The sequence below is a fragment of the Aethalodelphis obliquidens genome, unplaced genomic scaffold, assembly GCF_003676395.1.
Source record: "Aethalodelphis obliquidens isolate GAN/ISIS:26980383/991018 unplaced genomic scaffold, ASM367639v1 scaffold4, whole genome shotgun sequence".
NCBI classification, from domain to species: Eukaryota; Metazoa; Chordata; class Mammalia; order Artiodactyla; family Delphinidae; genus Aethalodelphis; species Aethalodelphis obliquidens.
The window spans coordinates 29,399,947-29,425,957 of NW_020837948.1; the positions used below are offsets into that span (position 1 = coordinate 29,399,947).

At 37.4% G+C, this 26,011-nt stretch overlaps 1 protein-coding gene across 8 annotated transcripts in view; it reads left to right on the plus strand.

Annotated features, from left to right (window-relative positions):
* The window catches only part of FBXL17 (F-box and leucine rich repeat protein 17), a 475,832-nt gene that overhangs the window by 147,808 nt on the left and 302,013 nt on the right, over positions 1 to 26,011 (plus strand). For 7 of the 8 annotated variants that reach the window (XM_027100329.1, XM_027100336.1, XM_027100341.1 and 4 more), the window contains one exon: positions 18,669 to 18,799. In XM_027100329.1, the coding sequence (XP_026956130.1) occupies positions 18,669 to 18,799 (131 nt within the window). Of the gene's footprint in view, positions 1 to 18,668; positions 18,800 to 23,826; positions 23,998 to 26,011 lie in introns of those variants that run through there. The other variant, XM_027100362.1, reaches the window with a different exon arrangement.

The following is a 26,011-nucleotide window of genomic DNA, read 5'->3' on the forward strand; positions in this document are numbered from 1 at the left end:
TGCTTATGGCTGAAAATATGAAATATTTTCTAAAGAAAAACAAAATTGATTTTTTTCAGTCAATTTAACATAAGTAAGTGAAAGAATGTTCATTCATGCAGCTAACTCAATTTTCATCTTCGTTTTCATGTTTATTCAGAGACTAGAAATGAAAGATGAACTTTCTTGTCTTTCAAATTTCCAAACAACAGATCAGTTTAGAATGTCTTATTCTAAAGGCAGAACATATTATTTTGCTACTTTAGGGTTGTTTTAGCTGTTAAGTTGTAGATTATCATTTCATTTGTTTCTGATTAATTATAGGTACTTGAGTGATATTTTAAGATGTGGCAAGTGTGTGTTCTTAAGTTCATTCAGCTCTGAAATATTCCCTAGTGAGTATGACCAGTGAGGACTCTGAAGAGGTATTTGTAGGATGACTGTGCGTTTGGTTCTTTTTAGCTTTCCGGGAGTTAAGAGTTGAGCCAAAAATCAAGTGTTGAGAATTTAGGCACTGATTCTCTAGGCCTGGTGTGATCCATTAATAGATTTTTTCTTTGAAGTTCACAACGGAGAGCAAACTGCTTACTGCTGTCATCAAAGCTAATAAGATGACTGCTATTGTATGACCTAGGGCAAATCACCTAATCTCTTAGCCTCAGTTTTCTCATCTGTAAAATGAGGATAATAATAACATCTATCTCTTGGGTTTTAGAGGAAGAGTGCTTGGCACATACTAAAGCAGCATTTGAAAAATAGTATATATAAATAAATTAATTAATTAGAAAAATATTCGTCATTATGTATAAAAGCTTCTTATAACTCTTTAGTCCTAATCCATTCATATTCTTTTATTAAAATAAAAATGAAAAATAATTTTCATGAAAATAAATCTTAGTTAAAAACTTTATGACCCTTCTTTCTACCTGAGTGCCAAGGCTGAATGTTAAGATTAAAAACTGTTTGTCTGCTCTTCATGGTTTTGTTTTGTTTTTTCCCCTTTAATACACTGAACAACTAAAATAATATTTTAAATAAAATCATTAAAAAAATTCCTACCATAGCAATATACTGAATCAGAGGAATACACTTTTGTACCTTATTTTTTCATTTTTTTATAGAAATATAGTGGATTTACATTGTTGCATTAATTTCTGCTGAACAGCAAAGTGATTCAGTTTTACATATATATACATTCTTTTTTGTAAATATTCGTTTCCATTATGGTTTATCACAATATTGAATATAGTTCTGTGTGCTATACAGTAGGACCTTGTTGTTGATCCATTCTATGTATAATTAGTTTGCATCTGCTAACCCCAAACTCCCAATCCTTCCCTTCCCCACCCCACCTCCCCCTTGGCAACCACAAGTCTCTTCTCTGTGTCTGTGATTCTGTTTCTGTTTCATAGAAGTTCATTTGTGTCATATTTTAGATTCCATCTATAAGTGATATCATATGGTATTTATCCTTCTCTTTCTGACTTACTTAGTATGATAATCTCTAGGTCCATCCATGTTGCTGCAAATGGCATTATTTCATTCTTTTTTATGGCTGAGTAATATTCCATTGTATCTATATACCACGTCTTCTTTATCCATTCATCTGTTGTTGGACATTTAGGTTATTTCCAAGTCTTGGCTATTGTGAATAGTGCTGCTATGAACATAGGGATGCATGTATCTTTTTGAATTACATTTTTGTCCAGATATATGCCCAAGAGTGGGATTGCTGGATCATATGGCACCTCTACTTTTAGTTTTTTAAGGAACCTCTATACTGTTCTCCATAGTGGTTGTACTAATTTACATTCCCACCAACAGTGTAGGAGGGTCCCCTTTTCTCCACCCCCTCTCCAACATTTGTTCTTTGTAGACTTCTTAACGATGGCCATTCTGACCAGTGTGAGGTATGTTGTACCTTATTGTTATTGCACAAATTAATGACTTTGATTTTTATTTTTCTAAATTAGTATAGGCAGTGACTATGTAAGCTGTGGCAATTTATCACATTTTTTTTCATTCTGTTAAGTCAGTAGTATCTATTCAGCGAGGCTACTCTTTTTATATTTTACAACTCTATTACTCCTACTCTAGTTGTAATGTATATTTGTGCTACATTTTCATTTCCGCAACTACAGCAGCAAGATGTATCAATGTGACACTAGTAAAATAAATGAATTCATCTTTCAAATGACTCAGTTTTTGAAAGTCCTAACAAAGTAAAATGAACAAATGAATTTCTTTGTTGCATCTATCCTTTGATAAAATGGTTGCTTCAGGCTCTACTATAAATATATAAAAACAAAATGAGGAAAGCTGGCTATCTTTTTTGAAAGGGCTTTTTCTGGATCTTGGCTTTATACTTTAAATATTATTTTACTTTGCTTATGTTATCCTCAGTTCACTCCTTGAATTTTTATCACACACTTGTTCGTAAATTATGGTTTTCGTTGCCAGTATTCTTGTAGAAAAGGATTTCAACTTTATTTATCTGGTCTCTAACACATGAGGTCAGTCTTTATCCAAGAAAGATATTAGGAGACACTGCTTTCAAGCTCTTTTTGGCTTTCAGATTCATTCACACTGTGTTGTAACAGAAATATTATTTAAGGATCAGTGTGAATCTGCTTCATTCAATCTTGTGGTTTATACATAAATGCATAGTTATATCAGGCACGGATGGTGTCACATCTCTAAATTGACAGAATAGACTACCTGAATTAGAGAAACCAGATCTGGGGCTTAATGAGAATACGTTATAATGAAACTTAATGAGGAGATATACTACTGAGGGAAAGAAAGTAAGCAGATCTCATTTATTAATTAATTTTTTTATTGAAGTAAAGTTAATTTATAATGTGTTAGTTTCAGGTGTACAGCAAAGTGATTCAGTTATCATTTATTAATTTAAAATAAACATTTACTGAGAATTACAGAGTTAGAGTCCAATTAATTTGAAAACATATTCAGTTAATTAAAACATTGACAGTTATATTCACTTAATAGTTTTGAACATTTATAAAATATTTAATGGTGTTTTATTATCAACTAATTCAACTGTCTTATTTAAACACTATTTTCACTGCCCCTGGGCAGGTCCTGTTAGCCACAGGGAAATGCTTGCATATGTACATATTATATATTCATTTATACACAAACACAGTACATGCCCACACTGTGCCAATCATTAACCATAGAGAATCCAAATTATCAGATTTTTCTTTACAATTTTGTTTAACATTGTGCAGTGTTTATAACGATGGCCTAAGGGGCTCCTGAATACTGAGGGGAAGAAAAATTATGTTGCATCTTTATTGGAGTCACATTCTTTGAAAACAGGGAATTCATTTCCATGGTAACTCTCTATTAGTCAAAAGTTATCTGTGTAACAGCAGAGGTGTGTTCTAAAATTTTATCTTGGAACCTCAGTACTTAACCAGAATTTGGGTCTACATAATATTACTCATTATTTTCCATAATAATTTTTGGAATAGAGTTTGGTAGTGAGCTCCCTCTTCTCCTGGCACACTGGCCCAATAATAGAGTCCAATAGCGTCTACTGACTAAAGGCAGTTGAGCTCTTCGTATGTTTGCTCTCCAGCCCAGAGGTATCACAGGTATTTACACAAAAGCTGTTGATCACAGTGTACTTACAAAACCATCAGAAACATAGCTGCTTCCCCTACAGTAGACTTCCTTTCAATTGATTGTATCCCAGTGGGATGATTGGCCATCAACATTTTTTTCCAAGAAAAAAGGTGCCCACTGGAACTTTCTCTGTTATATTCATTAGTGGAAATGCTTGGTTATTATGTTTGATCAGAGGTACTTTTCAACATGCAATTGGCTATCAATTTTTGATCTTTAAAAATGAAGCAATACCCCTGTGCCTGAGAAAGCAGAAAGCAGAAATCAGCTCAGGATACTTTTACAGCTTTCATCTAGCTCAAAGGAGAAGAAGTTTATTAGCACCCTGGGTTTCTCAGACAAGGTGTGGGGAATGCTCTGGCAGTTCTTCCTTTTTCTGGGTTGTGATAATGAACTCTCATTAGATTGACTACTTCTTTTCATTTTGGAATCTGGCTCCCCCTTCCCCTTTCTTTCCTTTTGCTTTGTGCTGGTCCTAGGTCTGTTTGCCCTCACATCCTTTCTTCTCTCTAAGCATGCTCTTATATATCATAGGAGGCTTCCCCCTGCAGGCTGCATTTAGTGGGAGGCAGGAAGGCAAAGGGAGGGAGACAGTCTGGTATTTCTCAACCTCCCTGTCTGTCTCAGGTAACATTTCTGGCAACAGCTTCATCTCCATGGTTCCAGCCCTGGACAGACCTCCTGCAGCTCCAGCTTGTATTGGAAGACCAGGCCTGTGGCCATGAACACTGAGTCTTCTTTCTGTCTCCCTAGCCTTAGGGTGTTTGTGGCCTCCTGCTGCTGCTAAATCTGTGGCTTACATTAGTCTCTCCAGTTTGTCTTCTCACCTTCTACTTCATCAGAATAACCACTTTCCTTAATGAAATTCCCTTTGTGTAATTTAATAAATGCTTATGGTGGTTTCTGTTTTCCTGGTTAGATCCTAATACATATTCCTTTTTGTGTCATTCAGGGTTTCTTATGTGAGAGCACATCTAAGAGAATAGAACTGATATTTATTTCCCCTTAGAAAGTCTTGTAACAATGGGGATCAAAAACAAAGCAGAGAATTGTACATACTATAACATTTAAATTAGACCTGACCATTCCTTAGACACTCTCTAACCATACTTTGGTCTTGGATCTAGAAAAGCTATAACTAGAGAGGTAGAGGAAGCTAGCTATGTGGTAATTAGGAATAATGAAGCTACAAGGCTGTGGTGATTCCCAAGAATAGGATAGAGGGCTAGGTGCTTAATTATAAAAGAATAGGTTTTTTTTTGTTTTAGTTTTTTTGGTGGTATGCGGGCCTCTCACTGTTGTGGCCTCTCCTGTTGCGGAGCACAGGCTCCGGACTCGCAGGCTCAGCGGCCATGGCTCATGGGCCCAGCCGCTCTGCGGCATGTGGGATCTTCCTGGACCGGGGCACGAATCCATGTCCCCTGCATCGGCAGGCGGACTCTCAACCACTGCGCCACCAGGGAAGCCCGAAGAATAGGTTTTATACATGACCCTAGAAAGAGTAAAATTTAAATGTTTCTCAGTGCTGTAATGTATAATGTCAATTCACAGAGGCAAATGTAAAGAAAAATATTTGACTAAATAAGTTAATTGCCGTGAACTAGTTATTTGAGTTATCGATTATTAGTTACCAGTTAATTTAAGTTATATCTTGGATGGTTTTGACTGACAAGTAAAAAGTAACATGCTGGGCTTCCCTGGTGGCGCAGTGGTTGAGAGTCCGCCTGCCGATGCAGGGGACACGGGTTTGTGCCCCGGTCCGGGAATATCCCACATGCTGCGGAGCGGCTGGGCCTGTGAGCCATGGCCGCTGAGCCTGTGCGTCGGGAGCCTGTGCTCCGCAACAAGTAACATACTATCATGTCAGTACATCTGTTTATTTTTTAATTTTCAAAAATCTTGGTCATGCTTTTTGTTGATGTGAGAAGGTATAAGTGACCCCAAAGTATATAATATTAAAGTAAATCATAAATTTTGATATTTAAAGTTAGCTATATACTAGATATTGTTATTTAAATTTTCATTTCAATTAGTTGAAGCTTTTCAACTCATAGATGGAAGAAACTGGTTGAGAGAACAGAATTAGTTCTTTGTATCAGAAAGTAGTGCTTTAATATATAAATCAAGGTTATATAATTTTTACACTTCATTTTTGAAAAATTTGCATTTTTTAATAATAATGTAGTTTCATGTTCTATGTTACTTAAAATCAAGGAAAACTTCATAAAGACCTTCTTTCTGAGTGCTATTTCTTATTGGTATCTGATATACTGCCTATAGCATAGTCATTAACCTAGAATTTTAGATCATTTACTTCCAGCTCTTGAGTATGATTTGTCAATTCCAAATTTAAGTACATTGTAAACCAAATACTGTTGCTTCTTGGAACTGCTTTTGTAGGACAAAGGTAAAACTAAGTAAAACAAATGGGACCTGATTCAGTGTTTTGTAGAGTTCCTGATTTGGATTTTGAGTATGAATCCTTACATGCTCTTTAAAAAGTTTGAGTTTTCTAAGATTTTTCTCACCTGGAAAGTGTTCATTCTTTTATCATTATAGGTGATTGTTGCACTTACGTAGTATCAAGTATAATGCCAGAAATGAAGATTGTGGAAGAAATAGTATTTTTTCCAAATGTGCATCCTGATTTTTTTCTTTCTCGCTAGTAAGGGTGATCTGATTGATTCATTTTTAGATTGTTAATATCAGACTTATTAATATTTAGATTAATAATATCAATGAATTGTTAATTCATTTTAGATTGTTAATAAAAATATTAGATTGTTAATACCAACTAGAAGGGGTATTTGAGGCTTTATTTGGGGACTTCAGGAGGGAGGGTAGGGGGGCAGAGTTACATATACATTTTGGAATGTTTCTTCTCATAAAAATGGCTTGGAGATTGAGAGAAGAGAAAGCTAATGGATGCCTAGGTTAGCTGTTTTCTTCCTGAATGACTCAGGGCGCTCCAGACTATGGGGTAAGCCTCAGAGAGAAGCTGCAGGTACCTACTGAAGGGGCCTCATGCTGTTCCTCTGTGAACAGTACCTGGTCACAGATTAGCAAGACTAATGTCTGAAATTAAGTTTTGGGCCTCTTTCACTCTGAACTTTGACTTTAGTCTAAGGCTCAGAAATGAGAGTGTAAGCCCAAGAGATTTTCCATGTGAAGGTGAATATTCTAAACCAGAAAGAAAGAAATAAAAGGCACTTCATTTTAGAGAGTAGGTATATCATTTCTGTAACATTTTTTGAATGCCGGAAAATGACAATATATGCCAGAGTATTTTTAATTAAAAATCATTAATGTCGTTTCTTTGTTTTTCAGTTTCATACGTTTAGAAATAAAGAATGGAATAATTTGGCTGTTTGACTTTAATAGTATAATATCAAGAGGTCAATGTACAGGTCACTTGGCTTAGATATGATAAGCTTTTGTCTTGGGCTAATGGCATTTCAGTTATTTTACTACTTTTAAAAATAAGGTCGTAAAACTTTTATTTGGAATATATTTCCAAAACTTTTGACACATTGAAGTGTGATAAGTGGATTCAGGTGACTGAAATGAGTTCAAAATTCCATGAATTGTCTTTTTTAAAAAAACAGATCTGTGAACTTGGTATGAGGAAATGAAAGAGAAGTATACAACCAGTCCAATTAGACAAAGTAATCTTTCCTTGCATGCTTCACATTTGACTTAATTTATCCTTAATTTATTTAAGCTTTGATTTTTTTCTTATTTAAGTCAAACAGTATGAATGTTTTATTTTTTAACTGAGGAGAAATTCTTTTTCTTAGCTCCTGCTAGGTAAAAAAGTGACAGGGCTGCTTAGTGCTGCTAACTTTAAGTGCTGTTTGTAGTCTGTTATGAGCTCTAGAAATCTTCTATGGAGAAAAGAAAGGGATTTGGTAGAAAGAAGTCCTAGAAAAAAGTCAATTAGAGACTGTGCTGCCTGCCAGAGTGGAAGAGGAGGAGCGGAGCATCCATTCTGATTTGTTGCACAAAGAAAACAGGAAGCCAGTTAACAAATATGCACATTTCTGCAGCAGAAGACAGTGATTAAAATTTTTGGTGGCTTCCCTGGTGGCGCAGTGGTTGAGAATCTGCCTGCTAATGCAGGGGACACGGGTTCGCGTCCTGGTCTGGGAGGATCCCACATGCCGCATAGCGGCTGGGGCCGTGAGCCACAACTACTGAGCCTGCGCGTCTGGAGCCTCTGCTCCGCAACAAGAGAGGCCGCGATAGTGAGAGGCCCACGCACCGCGATGAAGAGTGGCCCCTGCTCGCCGCAACTAGAGAAAGCCCTTGCACAGAAGCGAAGACCCAACACAGCAAAAATAAATTAATAAACTCCTACCCCCAACATCGAAAAAAAAAAAATTTTTTTTTGGTGAACTACTCAAAATTCCTGCCACTCACATCAAAACTGTGAAAACTTACAGAGACTGTTTAAATGTTCTTCATTTTAAGAACAAACATGAAAATAAAGAACTGATTATGCTTCTTGTTCTAAAATGATCTTTAATTGCGTAGAGTGAGAATGTTGTTTTTTATTATTTAATGCTTATGTATTACTGAGGTTTATGTTCAAATATATCACTTTTAGAAACATGTAGCTCCAGAGCTGCAGATCCTGCGTTCGATATAGTTAAAAGAACGGAGACCTGGTTTACGGAAACCTAGGTACATGAAATTATTATTATTATTATTATTTTGTGTGATATGTGGGCCTCTCACTGTTGTGGCCTTTCCTGTTGCGGAGCACAGGCTCCGGACGCGCAGGCTCATCGGCCATGGCTCACGGGCCCAGCCGCTCCGTGGCATGTGGGATCTTCCCGGACCGGGGCACGAACCCGTGTCCCCTGCATCGGCAGGCGGGCTCTCAACCACTGCGCCACCAGGGAAGCCCTGAAATTATTTTTAATGTTTTGTTCTTAATTTCAAATTTACTCATTCAGCAATCAGCATTTAATAATTTCGTATGATGCACCTAGTACTGTGTGAAGCACTGGTGACACAAAAGTGAATAAGACATGGTCACAGACCTGCATTAGCTTGCCTTAGACTCTAGTGGGAGAAACATATACTTAATTAGACTAAATTATAAAGCAGTGTTTAAGGCCGTGGTGGGAGAATGAGCAACATCAGTGGGTGTACAGAGGGCAGAGTCTCTTAATCTGACGGTGGGCATCCTGGGAGGTTTTACAGAGGATGTGTACTGGAGGTGTGAAGGCTGAATTATGCTTTGACAGGAAGTGAAGCCAGCCTTGTAACTGCTCCAGGTGGCTTGGGACAATATTGCTGCTAATGCTTTTTTTTTAGAATCATGCTAGTCCACTATGTATTATTTTTTATTACTCTGGGTATGTATGCCCACAAAGTAGTTTAATCAATTAATTAATAATTTTTTTTACTCACTATAAATTGAAAGGCCAGTATGATTGTACCTAGCTAACCTAATGAATTTAGCACATTTATATATAATTAATACTTTTATATATTAAATTTAGAAGTGTAAGTGCTACCTGTGTGCTGATGAGGCCCACATTTATTTGACTCTCCTTGGATATCTAACAGGCATCTCAGATATAGTATATTCAAAACCAAAGTCTCTCCCTACCTGTCCCCAAAGCATCTTAGTTAATTGCAGTAACACCTTCCAGTTGCTCAAACCAGAAACCTTGGAATTATCCCTGATTCTTATTTTTCTCTTGTGCTCCATAACTAATTTGTCAGAAAATTCTGTTGATTCTAATTTCAAATATATCCAGAATCTGATCACTTTATACTACCTCCAGCTGCTGTCACTGTGGCCCAGGTCACTGATGTTGCTTGACTAGATTAATTCATTACAGCTTCTCTGCTTCTACCATTGCTCCTAGTCTAGCTAGACTCACACAGAAGCTAGAATAATCATTTAAAAATGTAGCTTAGAGCCTGTCACATACCTGCTTAAAACCCACCAAATTCCCAGATTCCTTAGAGCAGAAGCTAAAATCCTTACTTTGGCCTACAAGGCCTCACCCAGTCTTCCCTTCTTTGCTCCCCTCTTTGGCCATGTCTGTAATTAGTTTTCCTTCTATTCACTCTGCTCCAGAACCTCTGGCTCCTTACTAATCCTCCAAAACGCTAGACCAGTTCCCATCTCAGGGCCTTTGCACTTATTCTTGTCCCAGGCATCAGCATGGTTTTGTTTGCTGCCTCACCTCCTTCAAACTTGTGCCCATATATCTTTTCAATGAGATCATTCTTGACTGCTTATTTAAAATTACACTCCATCTTTCTTCCCCCTACTGTCCCATCTGCCGTGCCTTGCTTTATTTTTTTCTCTATAGTACTTAACACCTTTTAACATACTATACAATTTGTTTACTTATTGTTTCTACTGCCCCCTTCCAACTAGAAATATAAGTACCCTATGGACAGGGATTTTTTTGTCTGTTTTGTTCACTGCTATGTTTTTAGCAGCTGGAATATTTTCTGGTACATAATGGATGCCCAATAAATAGTTACTGACTATATGAATAATAGTTTTCTATGTTCTTTTTTGAGTGATTGAAGAGGCTGAGCTTTTTAAATTATTTTTACACTTTCAGTAACCGGATTTAAATATCAGTTGCTCTGAACTAGGGAAGTGGTTCCTTGTCGAGGCTGAGATCAACTGGGTATCTTTTTCAGAAATAGGACTTGTTAGCCTTACCCCAAGCCAATTAAATCAGAACCTCTAAGGATGGGACCTGGTCATTAGTGTTTTTTAAAAGTTTCCCCATATGATCCTAATGTGCAGCCAAGGTTAGAGCCACGTGCTCGGGAACATTTAAATAAATATGAATGAATGAATGAAAGTGCACCACAACTACCGCACCAGAGATGCAGATTTGGACCAGCTCAAGCATTAGGATTGGATGTCAGATGTTGGCAATGAGAGCTTGGTCCTGAGCAGCACAGCGCAGGGAGGGCCGGTGGGGGAGGAGGAAGGGAAGGGGAAAGGGAAGGTGAGTAGATGGAGAAAACAAAGAGGGGACTCCCAGGTAGCTGTAGCTGGAAGGAAAGTTTGTTCCCCTGGTCCCTTGGCAGCTGTTGCCAATTGACGATTTCTGTCTAAAAGGCGTCGTTCTGTTGTGGGCTGCCTAGTTAGTAATTTGTGTTAAGGCAGGTATATTATATTTTAAGACTCACTAATTTTTCCTCTCTCTGAAGTAATCCGGAAGTGAGCTCAGTTTTAAATAATGAATACAGGTCTCTGAGCACAGTGAGAATAACTTCTCAAAACTTGGAGAAAGAGATTTGAGCTATTTTAACTTAAGATGTCAGGGAATAGTAGGTATGGAGAGTGAACGGCCTTGATACGCAAGCTCTGGGATTCCTTTCTGCAGTTGAAATGTTTTTGTTTTCCTGAAGGTTTCAGAGAAGGTGGGAGATATGATCAGAGTTATTTAAGGAATATTTATCTGGCTGGTTATGTGGCAAGAAGGAGTTAGAAGGGATAGCTCTGAAGAGAAGCAGTGAGTAAAGTGTCCTAGAAAGCAAAACAGAGAATGAATAAAATGGTGAAAGATGTCAGATCCAGTAGGAGAATGGCAGAACCAGCCAGGCCTTGAATTTGGAAATAAAGCAAAGAGACAGCATCCCATTGTGATTAAGAAGGCAGTGGTTGGAAGGAACACATAAAGAAGGAGACAGAGAATTAACGTGGTAGCTACTGTGGATGTGATAAGCATTCCAGACTCTGGAAGTCCTATTTTCATGGTTAGAATTAGAAATTTTTATTGTCTCTGCCAGGCTCTCAGGCTATTTAAAAGCTTTCAGTTATACCCTGAGTGTCTCAGTTCTGTGAGGTGCTGGGAAGGATTTACCTGATGTCCTAAATGTGACTTATCTAGCTTTTATTACTCTCTCCATACTCGAGTACCAGCCTTAACCAAACTGAGGTTCAGCCTAGTTGATGAGCAGAAGGGATGCCCCTCGCTCTCTCCTTTGTCCAACCAGGTTCTTCTCTAAATGTAGATAACAGAACCTGTCGAGGTGCGGAAGGCTTCCTGTGCTCAGGGACAGAAATTCCCTCTCTGCCCCATTCCATTCCATTCCCAGCAGTCTCAGTTTCTTTACTATTATTTTTAGTCTTGCCATGCACAGGCCCTACTATAGCCCCTCCCTTTCTCCTTGTATCTCCCTCCCTGTCCTTAATAGGTGGCTCTCCCCACTTTCTTATAAATGCCTTTCTCTGACCCCTCTGTCTCCCTGTGCTTTTGGTCTCTCCCATGATCCCCATCTTGGCAGCCTGACCGGTGATTGGCAGGTGAGTGTGTGTTGCTGATCTACAGCCCCAGCAGCCTGTCTTAACCCTTGACTTTGCTCCCTGAAGATTACAACCGATTGCTTTGAAACTCGGTCACAATGAAGCCAACATCCACAGGGCTGGCAAGAAGTAATTTAGGTACTAGTTGACATTTGAACATATTTAACTATACAGAAGTTTTTACTCTTTTCAAAAATTATCTCCTCCAACTGGCTTCACGTAAATTATCCTCGTTAGTCTGAAACAGTGGAACATCCCTGCTGCCTTTGCCAAGGTACTGTGAGTCCTCTTATGCTGCTTCATCCCCTTTAGTCAACCTGCACAATTGAGGATTTTGTTTCATTTTTTACTTTTCCAGAGTCTTAACAAAATTTGGAAGCTATTTGAGGTCTTTTTATAATCCTCCAAGTCTGTGTTTCCTAGGTAACATTTTAGTGTCTCATTTTATTCTTAAGTACATCCACAGCCATACAATCATTGACTAATTTTAGCCTTTAACCTGAATTGGCTATAAGTAATATTTTTTCGCAATAAAAGCAGTATTAAACTGAAAGTTGATTACCTGCATTCTACATCTGACTTGAATTTCTTTTAAAATACCTTATGAAGCTGTTTAAAAATTGGAATGAAGCATTTAAAAGATCCTGGTGGTATGGCTTTGCTTATTCAAATCCTCTGTGATTTGTGTAACCCAAGACTACCAGTGAATTTGTAAGGGAAAGTAAGTTTAATTAAAATGTCAGTTTCCTAAATGTAATTATTTGTTTATGAAGGATTATTTTAGGTAGCTTTTTATGAAACGCTGGAGGGCACTATTATGAAATTCCCATAGCAAGGGAGGGAATATGATGAATTTGACAGAGCTGTTTGTGGGGTTCTGAATAAAAATGCCACGCCCCTTAGAGGTGCTCCGTATGTCGTATATTGATGCCGGTTACCAGGAATTAACCTCCTGGAACTGCCTTTGGATACTGTCATATTTCAAGTTGAACTGGCCAATGTGGTCATAGGGAAGGTGACACAAGCGTAGTCAGTGACTGTCAGCTCATGAAAAATGAGCCTTAATTGAATCCGAGGGCAAAACACTCTTCAAGATCTCAGTAGAAAGCTGGCATGTGAGAGCCAAAGTAAACCTGTTTCCTCATGTTTGAGTCTTTGCTCCATTGGAAGAGAAAGAATGCTCCGTTTATGGACAATAAATACAGGGCAGTATCAGCCGCAAGTGGCCCAGTGTCATCATCTGACCCACCTTGAACTGATGAATGGGCATGGATGTAGGATTTCTGAAAGCTCAGGAGTCAATGAACTAGAATTAGAATTTTAGCACATGTAGATAGTTTCTGGAATTGTTACTTCTTGCTATTCCATTAGTTCTAGAAGATATCTTTGGGTTTTCCTAAGTCTGAAAAATAATTTAGATTTGCCATCGACTCTCTGCCTATTATCGGCACTTTAATAAGTTATTCAAACCTCTTTGCTCCTCAGTTACCTTCCCTAATATGAGGGGACCGATCTGGCACAAATAAAGTTTTCTTTCCTACAGAACTTTATTGTATCCTCCCACTGGGTCCTGATCGAGGAAGTAATTTTTTTTGTTGTTGTTGTGGTAAAATGTACATAACAAAAGTTTACCTTTTTAACCATTTTTAAGTGTACAGTTCAGTGGTGTTAAGTACATTCACAGTGTTGTGATGAGATATTTTACAGTGAAGGAAGCTAAGAGATAAAGTCATAATTCACATAGAAACTTTGTGCCAGAAGCTGTGCTAGACCCCAGAATATGCATGTGTAGGAGATATTTATGTGGCTGGATAGAATTTTTATGATTTTCATCTTTGTAGTGAGTATAATACAGTATAATTGGGAAAATAGAGTGATGCTGTATGTGTATTATACGTGGCTATATTTAATAACAGTTCACATATGCATATGGTTACATGTAGCAAAATGCATCCTCAACATTCATAGGTTTAATGGTCATGCTTCAAAATATTTTCGAGCAGCTCTGTGGGTCCATTTCGTGTATTTCTGATTTGGCTGTGGTACAGACATGGGGCTGCTGTCAGGACATGAGCTCAGCAAGCCGCCCAGTACCTGCAACTCACAGAAGCTACTTCATTCTTTACATGTTCCCAGAACAGTAGCTATGAAAATTTTGGGGGTGTTGGGATCAAAAATACCCTGTAAAAAAAGCTAACTATAAAAGTAATGTGGCTTTAGAAAATGGTGATTTTTTAATTGAGGTATAGTTGACAATATTATATTAGTTTATGGTGTACAAGAGTGATTCAAAATTTTTATAGATTATACTCCATTTATAGTCATAAGAAATGGTGATTTTTATATAGAAAATGGAAATACGGGGTACATTACTGAGGGGAGCATTAAGAGGGATATCAAATTTAACAGTGATTCTGATCCTTGACATGTGTAAGTTCATCTTTGCTTAATCAAGAATAAGAAAACTTGACCAGTGAAACCATTTTAGCTACTAGTTTAGCTCCAATGCAAAATCTTGTGAAAAAGTTTAGTGAAAGTGAAAAGACAGTTACCTTGTGGTATTAAGATATGTATAGGAAATATGTGACTGTTCTCAGAATATGAATTGAAAGCCAGGAGCTATGCAAACATTTTCATAAAGGATTTCCGTTAAAGTCATCTTTCCATGATTGAAGACTGGTTTGAGAAATTTAGTTCCCCAATGTGGAGCTAATAAGAGTGACCACATCAGCGTTGCTTGTCTTCCCAGGAAGTGTTTTCTTGGCCACTGAAGATACACCTAGAGAGAAGGCTGAATGGAGCAAGCATCTCCCTCTAAGCTTTTGTGAACATATGTATCTAAAGAAGGGCAGTGAGCCTCAGAGATTCAAGTGGCTAAGGATATTCCCCCTTGTCTTAAGAGAAACCTGACTTCTCTTCAAGTATACAGAGTCCCCTAAAGCCCTTCTGTATTGATTTTCTATTGCTGTACAACAAATTACCATAGACTTAGCATCTTAAAACCACATATATTTATCATCTTACTATATCCATGGGTCAGAAGTCCAGATGCTGCAACTTGGTTTTTCCAGGGTCTCACAAGGTCACAATCAAGGTGTCAGTTGGGGTTGCATCTCTTTCTAGAGTTTAGATCCTCTTACAAGCTCATGTAGTTGTTGGAGGAATTCAGTTCCTTGTAGTTATAGGACTGAGGTCCACATTTTCTTTCTAGCCATCAGTCAGGGACTGCTCTCGGTCTTGAGGGTCTTAGCCACGTGGTCTTCTCACAGGGCCTTTCACAGTCCCTCTCAAAACGTGGTTGCTCACTTCTCCGAGGCCAGCAGGAGAATCTCTCTGACCTCTAGACCCTCTGTCAGAGCTCAACTGATTAGGCCAGGCCCATCCAGGATACTGTCTTTTGACTAATTCAGTGTTTAATTGGTCAGGGATCTTAATTATAGCTGCAAAATCCTTTTACTTTTCCTTGTAAGGTCCTGCCCACACTCAAGGTCAGGGATTATGTTAGGGCATGGGTCCTTGGGGTCATTTTAGAATTTTACCTACCATACCTGTTTATTTTCTCACTGTGTTTCTCAGGGTCAGAAAGTGGAGGCAGGATCCTCTTTGCTCTCCATGGCTGCTTCCAGACCATTGCTCTTCCAACATTTGTGAAAAATAACAACAACAAATATAACTAACAAAATATCGAGACTTTGGGACTTGTTCCATTTGGCATTACCATTGTCTCTCCTGTTTTATTGCAGTCTTCTCTGTACTCCTTGTGTCTCCTGCTCTTTCATAAAAGACGTGGGTACCGGCCTCACAACCTTGTACTTTGCTCCAAGCCTAGCTGTTATTCTGGATGATTTCTGTTTCCATCACCACCTGGAGATACGTCAGGAGTTGGGAGGGAAGAAAGCATAGCAAGGAGCACGTGCATCAGCCCTTTGATTCTTTAAATGACTTTAATGATGTCTGAAAGATTATTAGAAACTTATTTTGCTATCTGTTTTGTATTTTATATAGTCTTTTGGTTATTGTTCCTTTAGGTACTTCGAAACATTTTTGTGGTTTTGTTTAATACCAGCCTACCTTATCTGTGGTAGGTAGAGAGGTCAAGGATAGGAATCAGGTGCCATGTTTGGGGTATAAAGCTAGAGCCCAAGCAGCCCACCTATGGGCTCTGGGCATGGTGTTGGCTATAGCTCTCAGACAGTGGAGTGAGGAGACCCTTGAGGAAGGGGAAGCAGCGAGTCAGCCCAGGTTCTGACTGGTCAACTGTATGGAGCTGCTGAGACAGCCAGAGCAGTCTGTCATTTTGTTTGTTTTTGTTTCTTGTTTTGTTTGTTTAACAAAGGTGAGTCTGTTCCCTTTCGTTATGCTTTGGTTGCCAAGTACCAACAATGTTCTGATGTTGGTAAAGCCTCAGTCCGTGGTAACTTGAGGAAGAACTTTGTCCAACCCATTTCTTCTTTCCTGGTCCTGCCTCCGTTCTCTCATGTTGTCCTGAGTCCCACACTGGACGGCGACTTCTTGGAACATCTGACCTGAGAGGCTAATTGCAGAGAGGTTTTCCTGAATCTCGTGCTGAAGGCTCAGAATTCAGCCTTAGTGACAGAGGCTTGCTGTCTCAACTAGAAAACGTTCCCTACTGTTGTGGACCTTTTCGCATTTCACCCTCTTAGCCATCCCTGTTTCTCTCCGTAGCCCTGCAACATGCATCAGAGCAGTGGGCAGGGACTCTGCATGAAGCCTTTCTGTGAGCTGAGGTGGGGAGGAGGGTGTGCGTGCTGCCTGGCAGACCCAGTTCTCCACAGCTGCTCTGTCCAACACTGTAGCCACTGGCCATAGATATAAAAAGTAAATGCAAACTAAACAACATTAAATAAGATTAAAAAATTCAGGTCGGGCTTCCCTGGTGGCGCAGTGGTTGAGAGTCCGCCTGCCGATGCAGGGGACACGGGTTCGTGCCCTGGTGCGGGAAGATCCCACAGGCCGCGGAGCAGCTGGGCCCGTGAGCCATGGCCGCTGAGCCTGCGCGTCCGGGGCCTGTGCTCTGCAACGGGAGAGGCCACAACAGTGAGAGGCCGGCGTACCACCAAAAAAAAAAAAAAAAAAAAAAAATTCAGGTCCTTCCTCACACTAGTCGCGTCTCAAGTGCTCAGTAGCCACATGTGACTAGCGGTTACCATATTCAACAGCAGAATTAGAGAACACTTCCATCATTGCAGAAAGTTCTCTGGGATGGTGCTGCTTTAGAGTGTTTCTTTCCCTTTTGTCCTACAGCAGCGGCAATACCAGTGTCTTCTCTTCTCTTGGGGTCGAAGCTCGCCCCACTCACTGCTCTTACGCCTGCAAGTCAGCTTCATGCAGGAATTACCTCCTTCCGCTACAGCAGGACTTGAGGGTGGCCTAGAGAAGACTGCCATCTCCTGGAGGGCTCCCTGATGGTGCTGGAAAGGCCATGTACTAGTTTTCTATTGCTGTAACAAATTATTGCACACTTAGCAGCTTAAAACAGCACAAATTTGTTATCTCATAGTTTATTAGAAGATCACCACAGGTTTCATCAGACTAAAATCATCCACCTTGTATTGTTTTCTGGAAGATTGAGAGGAGAATCTGTTTTCTTGCTCTGTCAGGTTTTTGAGGAAATTCAGTTCCCTAAGGTTGTAGGTCTGAAGTCCAGATTTCTTACTGGCTGTCAGCTCTAGAAGTTGCCCACATTCCTTGACTCCTGGTCCTCTTCCTCCAGACACAAAGCCAGTAAAGGCAGGTTGAATCCCTTTCACAGTTCAAATGTCCCCTGCATCTTCCTCCTTCGCATCTCTCTGACTTTAGCTGGGAGAGGTTCTCTGCTTATAAGGACTCACATGACTAGATTGGGCCTACCCTGGGTAGTCTCCTCATCTCAAAATCCGTAACTTTAATCACATCTGCAAAGTCTCTTTTGCCATTTGAGGTAGCATATTAGGGCATAGATATCCTTGGGAGGAGTGTTATTTGGTATACCATATGCTTCCAAATTAATTCTTTGCACGTTATTAAGCAAAAATAGCTTATTTGAGATACAGTTTATTTGAAGAGGATAATTAAGATCCTACCATCTTTGTGTAAATGATATTATTAATTTTCCTTGGAGACAACATCAGGGGAAGGCAGGAAACATCAAGAAAGGAGTAGAGAAAGTGAACAAATAGGGAAGGTGGTACATGGAGAAAATCTTTACTTCTTAAACAATGTTTTATATTGCTTTTCACATAGTGGAACATACAACCCATAATACTGCAATTTGGAGTACATTGATAAAATATCACCAAGATATCTCTGAATTAACCACTTACTCATATTTTATCTTTAAAAAAAAAAGAGAAAATCTATACAAAAGTGGCATTATAATCACGAAGATAAATATCTGAAATGGAACAATGTTAAAGAAAATAAGCCTGTCAAGTTGTGGGTAATTATGTGAGAGATTTAACAGCTTTCCCACCTATTAGATTGCTAACTTTTTTGATTTTTATGACGCCTCAATAAATCTATTTGATTTTCATGTTTGTTACCATTCACTTGTTCATCATAGATTTCTGACCTCATTTCTAATTTAGTATTAAAATATTATGTAACCATTTAGTTTAATCAAATGATTCTAGACTGTTGTCTATTGTACAGTGATACTCTATAATAAACTATATTTATAGTTTTTGAGGATGAATGTAGTATCTATATTTCTCATCTTTCATTTTATTTATCTCATTAGCTAAGAAACCTTTCCAGCTTGGACCTACGTCATATCACTGAACTGGATAATGAAACCGTGATGGAAATTGTCAAGAGGTGCAAAAATCTAAGCTCTCTCAATCTCTGCCTGAACTGGATCATAAATGACAGGTAACCATTGTAACATCTTAAAAATACTTTTCCATAGGGAAACATGTGCTCTATGTACCAAGTACTGATTATCATTATAATAAGGCATGTCTACTGTAATGAAAATGTGATAAAGCCATGACTTTTAAAATAGATATGTTTAAGTTTTGAAAACCATTTAGAAGTATACTTTTAACCCATCCATTGCTTATATTGCAACAAGGTTTTTATGTGCTAAGACTCAAATGTTTGCCTGAACAGTTATAGTAATAGAAGTCTATTGAATTTTCTCTTTGTCACCCACCCAAGACATATTGTTTATTTGTCACTTTAATATTTTTGCAACTTTTGTGTTGATTTTACTTTTCACTTATCAAGGAAAATGGTTCTGAGAAACTGTTTCAAACATTATGCATTCAGATCCTTTCTCAAGGATGACATTTTGTTTTCTGTATAAATAGAATTTGTTTTGAAAATGAAAGTCATGTGATGGACAGTTTAATATGTAGTGTAAAAATGTGTAAAATGGGTAGTTTTAAAAACAAACAATGTGATAAACCAGTTTTTCTCTGAAATATTTAATGAAGGGAATAAAAAGATGCAAGAATCCTTGAAAATAGATTTCTTTATAATGAAAACAGCTGCAGAGTTAGCACTACTCTACTACTGCTGATTAGTTTAGGTGGATTCTTAAATATAAGCATGAGATAAGATTCTTGCCCAGTAACTTTTCAAGAATAAATTTTTTTAAAAAGTTAGGCCACCAAAAATATTTGCTTTCAAAATAGACAGCACTATTTCAGGTATAATTAGAACCTATTTAGATTTAAATATTTTTCACAAATTAGAGCAGAGGTTTATTAAGTTTGTGTGGGATAATGCTTTAAATTCAATACACTTCCCCCTTTCACTTTTAATTTCCTTTTATACTTTTAACAATAAAATCGTGTAGACTATATTTTCCCCAAGTATGGTAAATTCTAGTGACTTTTTTTTTTTTTTTGCGGTACGCGGGCCTCTCACTGCTGTGGCCTCTCCCGCTGCGGAGCACAGGCTCCCGGACACGCAGGCTCAGCGGCCATGGCTCACGGGCCCAGCTGCTCCGCGGCATGTGGGATCTTCCCAGACCGGGGCACGAACCCGTGACCCCTGCATCGGCAGGCAGACTCTCAACCACTGCACCACCAGGGAAGCCCTCTAGTGACATTTTTATAAAATACCCTGCATTGCTCTTTAAATTATGTGATCGCTTTTGACTTAGCTCTTTCTTAGTAAAATTTTTCTTGAAAAATTTACTAATCCAGAATTGGCCCATGGTCTTCATTTATAAAAGGTGTTTATTGTTTTTGAGTAACAGTCACTATGTGAGGTGGATCAAAATCTAAAGAAAATTGATGAAAATTTTAAAAATTAAATTATTCTCTATAATCAACATTCGCCTACATAGCCAATTATGTGGCAACTTAAAAATAATCTTTTAAGTGTTTTTCATAATAACTAATAAAATAAAGTACATGAAAAACATCATCCTGTGGTTTAGGTGTTTAGCATTAGCTTAATATTGAGGTAAACTTCTTGGTAATGCTTCAGATTGAAAGGTGAAAACTATTTGTGCCACAATATGGTTATGAAAACGATTGCCTTTCATTGCACAACAGTATTCTATGTCCATGCATAGAAGACTCAGTACTTGGAGCCTACAGAGGTAAATTAGATGCAGTCCATATATGATTATAAGGGCTATCTGCTCGGTAAACATTTTGCTTATGTTTGTATTATTTACACAAAGATATTCAGAGATTTCTCATCATTTAGCTCTTCAAATGCTTATTTAGCCACAACTGGGTATTTACAAATAAAAGAGTGGGCAGCCCTCACCTTCTCTTTCTTAGGTTCCATCTACTCAGATCTCTTGCTATTTCAGTCATTTTTGTCCTAATTATAATGGTTATTTGGTATTTGATCCTAAATACCTGTACTGTAGAGATTTATTTGCAAGGAATGAAAGTGTATTTTTATGTTTTTAATGGAAAAGTTTGGATTAATTGAGAAAACATGCATTTTAATGAGGCTGAGCGGTAGAGTTTTAAAGATCAGACTCTTTTAGGTTTTAATTACACTGCTTGCACTTATCCTGTGTACTGTAATAGGAGTTTCAAACATTAAAACCCACTTTGTAGTATCATCTAAATTACTCAGCTCATTGTTCTTGCCATACTCTATCACTAAGCTAAGTAATATTTGTAATTATGTTGGTATAAATCTAGGACTTCCCATCAGACTTAATTATAATTTCAGCACTTAGCCGAGATGGGTTAGTAACCTTTCATATAGAGGACACTGGAATGCACTAATGCATTTAGCCTATCAATTAGCGTCTGTTTTACATTTGTTCATTATTATTATCCTCTAGTAAATCAGGAGGCATTTATTAACCCCCTACTAAATACTTGGTGCTGTGTCTCAGACTGTGGAGCACTGAGTCCCTGCTGCTCTCAGAAGGTTTTCTCTTTAGGTGACATAAGACTTAATGAGTGAGATAATAGTGAGCCTTGTAAGGATAGAGGGGAGGAAGGTAACCTGTATCACCCAGGTAATTGATAGGCACTTTACATGTGTTCTCATTTAATCCTTTCAACATCTTTTGTCAGCGGAAGGTCATACTATTCCTATTAAATTTAGCCCATTTGTTTGACTTTTCTTTGGCTTTTCCAGTTGTATGTATTTTACATCTTTGCTGCAGTAAAAACTGGATGGGGACAAACAAGAAAAAGCAAATGGCTGATGAGTCCATTTCCATTTCATAGCTAGGTTCACATACAATTGACATTTATATGTAACATTCTTAGTTTTTTTTTAGACTAATCTCGTCATTTTCTTTCATAATAAAGTTACAATAGAACCTTTAGATACTATTTTAAACTTAATACCTGTGAAAAGGATCTATGTTTAATGCTGCTAGCTTTAATAAAGGATTCCTCACATGAAGATACACTTTGATACTCTTCCCAGATCTTTAGATATAAGATTTATGCTGGATTTTAAAAGGTTTTTATCAATAAACTTTTTTTGAAGCTCAAAGTTTTAAAATATTTAGCAATTGAAGGTCTTTACTGTTAAGCTTATGAAACCTTTTAGCATTCTGTGGTTCTTGAATTGATCTGTGTGACTAAGACATGCTGTTCTTTATCTTTGTTTTCTAAAAGGACTTTTTGTGTTTAGAGAGTTAAACAGCGTGATATTTTCTTGTATTCAGAAGGATGGTCTTAGTAGTCATTTGACATTTACCATTGCTTTTGAATACAAATCAAATCCAAGTGGTTTATGAAAAGACAACGCTGACTATTTCTATCAATGATTTAAATTAAACATCTGGTTATTATGTCTCCTCTACTCTCTCTGACTGTAAGTTTATTGGAATGTTTACTTGTATTTGATGTAAATCCTTTGTTATTTCACATTCAATTTGGTCTTCATTGTTTTTGTATGTTTGGTATAGAGTCCAGAAGCAGCATGCTTTGAATGTAAAAAAAAGATATATGAAAAAGGAATGGTTCTGAGCATCTTTATAGTAATATGCCTATAATGGCTTTTTTTTTGGTCAAGAAGAATTAAGTGAAATCTAATTTATTTTAATAGATCTTTATGGAAGCTATTTTTAATATTTAAATTGGCTACCAAAGAGAGAATTAATCTACCTAATTTCAATTTTTAACGTTAGTCCCGAAAATAAAATTTGATCATATAATGTATATACCCATTATCTAATATATGATTCTTTCGTTGACAGTTGACCATGCTTGCTCATGAATTAGGAAAACAGTAGAAGATAACAATACAAGAGAAGTGAAAGATTCTCTAGCATCCGTCAGCTAAAGTCACAAAACAGCAAAAGTCAGGCTGGTTGTTAAAGCCAGTTATGCTGCCAACTAGTTGAACTTGCCTAGCTAGAGATTTATTCTTTGAATTTGCAGTTTAAAACAAAATTGAATGTATAAGTTTGTTGAACATGGATAACTAAGGATACCTTCTTTAAGGAGTTAATTTGCTGTATGAATCTTATATTTATGTAAAGGCAGCTGTTGCATCAGTGGACACTCTAAAATTTGAGGACTTTTAAACCTGAGACTGTTGCAACCAGTTTCTTTCAAGTATAAAATAACGTTTACAATATGTTACTCTTTCACTTTATATGTACTTGTGTTTAGAATAGTAACTATAAATATCTTCTCTTTAAGTAAAACTTTTGAATACCATCATTTTGAAATTGCAAACTGGTGGGCTCAGCTGAGTCCGGTCCACAAAGCTGTTTTGTTTGGCCTATACAATATTTTAAAAATTGAATTAGTTACCAACTTAAAAAAATTGGGGTAGTTCACATAAAAATTCTGAATTTTGGCCTTCTCTTGGGAAAGTTGCAAATCTAGCAACATTGGACCCACATTTTCTCATGTCAGCAGTTTTTCCAGGGTGAGTAATGGGCTTTTCTCGTTGGCCATTCTCCAATATTTCTACTATTCCCACCCAGCATGACCTATTTTTTTGTATTATCTACTTGTTCCTTACCCAGTCTACGAATTGAATTCTCCCTTATTGAAATCCAGAATGTAGAGATTTTTAGGTAAAGATTTCTTATTTTAAATCAAGTAGTTCTTTTTAAATTGAGTCTGATAACATATGTTAACCGATAATATAGAGTTGATTAGTTTACCTAAATTAGTTCTTCATTATTTCAGGCCTCAGAACTTTGACCAACATATTGAAGTTACAGAGGGAGACAGAATTCAGTTTAAAATAAATTAAAACCTTCGTTTTCATTGACTGTCTTCCAAAATGGAGAACTCACTCCCACTTAGTGTTCAAACGAGTGTTCTAAAACAGTTTCCTGAATAATAGAGTTGAACTAGTTTACTAAATTAACTCCAACTTCAAGCCTGTGATTTAAAATGAATTTATTTGCAATGCTTAGTATTTGATTCACAATTCCTTTGTTTATAATATTAAGAAAAATCTTAAGACTATTCTTTCTCTTTTCTTTTTCTGTGCAGAGCCCTTTTTAGTCTTTTAGGTATACTGAGATTGAGGTTGTAGAGTGACAGATTATTCCACCACCCCTTTCAGGGAGACTGACAGCATCCTGGCTCATGTAACACTCAATGAGGCTTTCTATAAAGATTTTTCTAACTCCCTTGATCTTCTCTGGATGTTTATTCTGTTTCTTCTTTAAAATTTCCGTTGATTCAATAAAAAACGGTGACATTTAAAATAAAGTTCAAAGAGGATTTGAGCAGGTGTTGGTGATATAAAATATTTGCTGAGTGCCCATTGTGTTTTATTTCCAAGAATTGTTTTGTGAACATATGCTATATATTGTACTTATAAGTGTTCGAGGACTGGGTGGATAATCTACCATTTTCCTGTGAATGTCACGTCACAGTGGACTTAGAATTTTATTTCATTTCAATCCCCTAATATTACTTAATTCTCCTAGAGACTTAGGTTCAAAGATTGCCCAAGGGGGACAAACCTATCCATTAAATCCAGCAGGCATGGTTGAATTTGAGTTGGAGAATATTTTGTTTTCTATTAAAGTTAAGTGATCTGGAGGAGAGGAATACTTTTCACCTTGGAGTATTGAGTGTGAAGTTTGAACAATTTGCTCCTATAAAAGCATGAAAACTTGGAAATAAAGAGGTGGTAAAAATAATGCTGCCCATAGAAGCAGCTCCATGGTGGTATTTAGAGCAGCGCTCTCCTGCCAGTGTAGAATGCTGAGCAGTCTATCTGCATACTTTTGGTGCCTAATAATGTGGTAGGGCTGGTTAGGTGGAGTTTTAGTAAATCTGAATTTTAGTTATTTCCGTAATTTACTACATAGTTTTGAGTATGTTCTATATCTATTCATATTTTTTAAAAAAGGATGAATATATTTTACTGAGTTCTAGGAGAGCTGCAGGGACAGAATGGAGCCTTTCTGAGCTAGTGATGCTTGTTTGAGGTTGGCTTATTATTGATACTCTCTTTTATAGTCACAGTTATTTGTAAGACCATCCCTAGAAGAATAGTATGATTTTGGGGTAACTACTATTCAGGCCCCCTAACCATCTTCAAAAATGATGCCTTAGGTGTCCTTCTATCCATTAGACCCTCTCTTTAAAACCATGATTGCTTTTTGTAGTGCCCCTGAGGTTGGAGGGTATAATATTTTCTCTCTTTTGTTTTTTAACCAAGGATAATAACAACAGCTAATAATAGCTACCATTTATTACAATCTGTGCCATACAGTGTGCTAAGTGTTTACACCCTGTGTTTCATTTAATCTTTACAACAGCCCTGAGGAAGAAATTAACCTCCTTTTTAAATGGAGGGATTAAGGTCCAGAAAGGTTAGACTGCTCTCAACTAGTAAGTGGTGGAGCCAAGACTGGAACCCATTTTTCTGTGTCTTCAAAGTCCAAGCTCTAGCCACGAGGGGCTCCCTGTCTCCCAGTACCTTATTCTGACTCAGACCTAATGACCTAATGTCCTGATTTGCTCAGGACAGTCTCAGCCCATTCCTGTTGTTTTGGAATTCTGTCAGGGTTAGCACTTGCGCTGCCATTGCTCCTTTCTGTGTTCCAGATGTCCTGCTTTGGATGATAAACTACGTGGTCATCCTACCTCAGGCTATGCTTGATCATTCTGAGCATCATTAGAGTGTTGCCTTCTCTTTTCCGTATGGGGTATCTGAGAGGTAAAAGTTTTAGATAAGACCTGTAGATTTAAAAAACATCTAATTTTGTAATAAAAAGCAATTTTTCCCCCAACAACTCCATTTATAAATACTCTTCATTTCTTACTAAGTTTCTTGAAGAAAAGTAGAAAGTATTGCTCATTTTTGTGTCTTATACCACATCTAGCTCATACTTGATATCAAAAAGAATTTCAAAATGAATTTTGAGTAGATATTTAAGCATGTGATGATATACACTTACTTTTACAAATAGTTTATTATCTATAAATGCTCTCTGTCAGTTGTAACAAATTAATCGTTGCAGAGTGAAGGAGAATACTGGGTGGTATATACTTTGAGTAAGTTGTTAAAAAGGAGAGTTAAAAAGGAGGAAGTTAACTTCATTGAAGGTTTCAGTACCTTTGGTAAAAACTAACTGCCATAACTAATCTGTACAGTTTCCCTAGCATATGTGATTTTTCAGATAGCTAATGATATTTTTCTACAGAAGGAGAAGTTTTT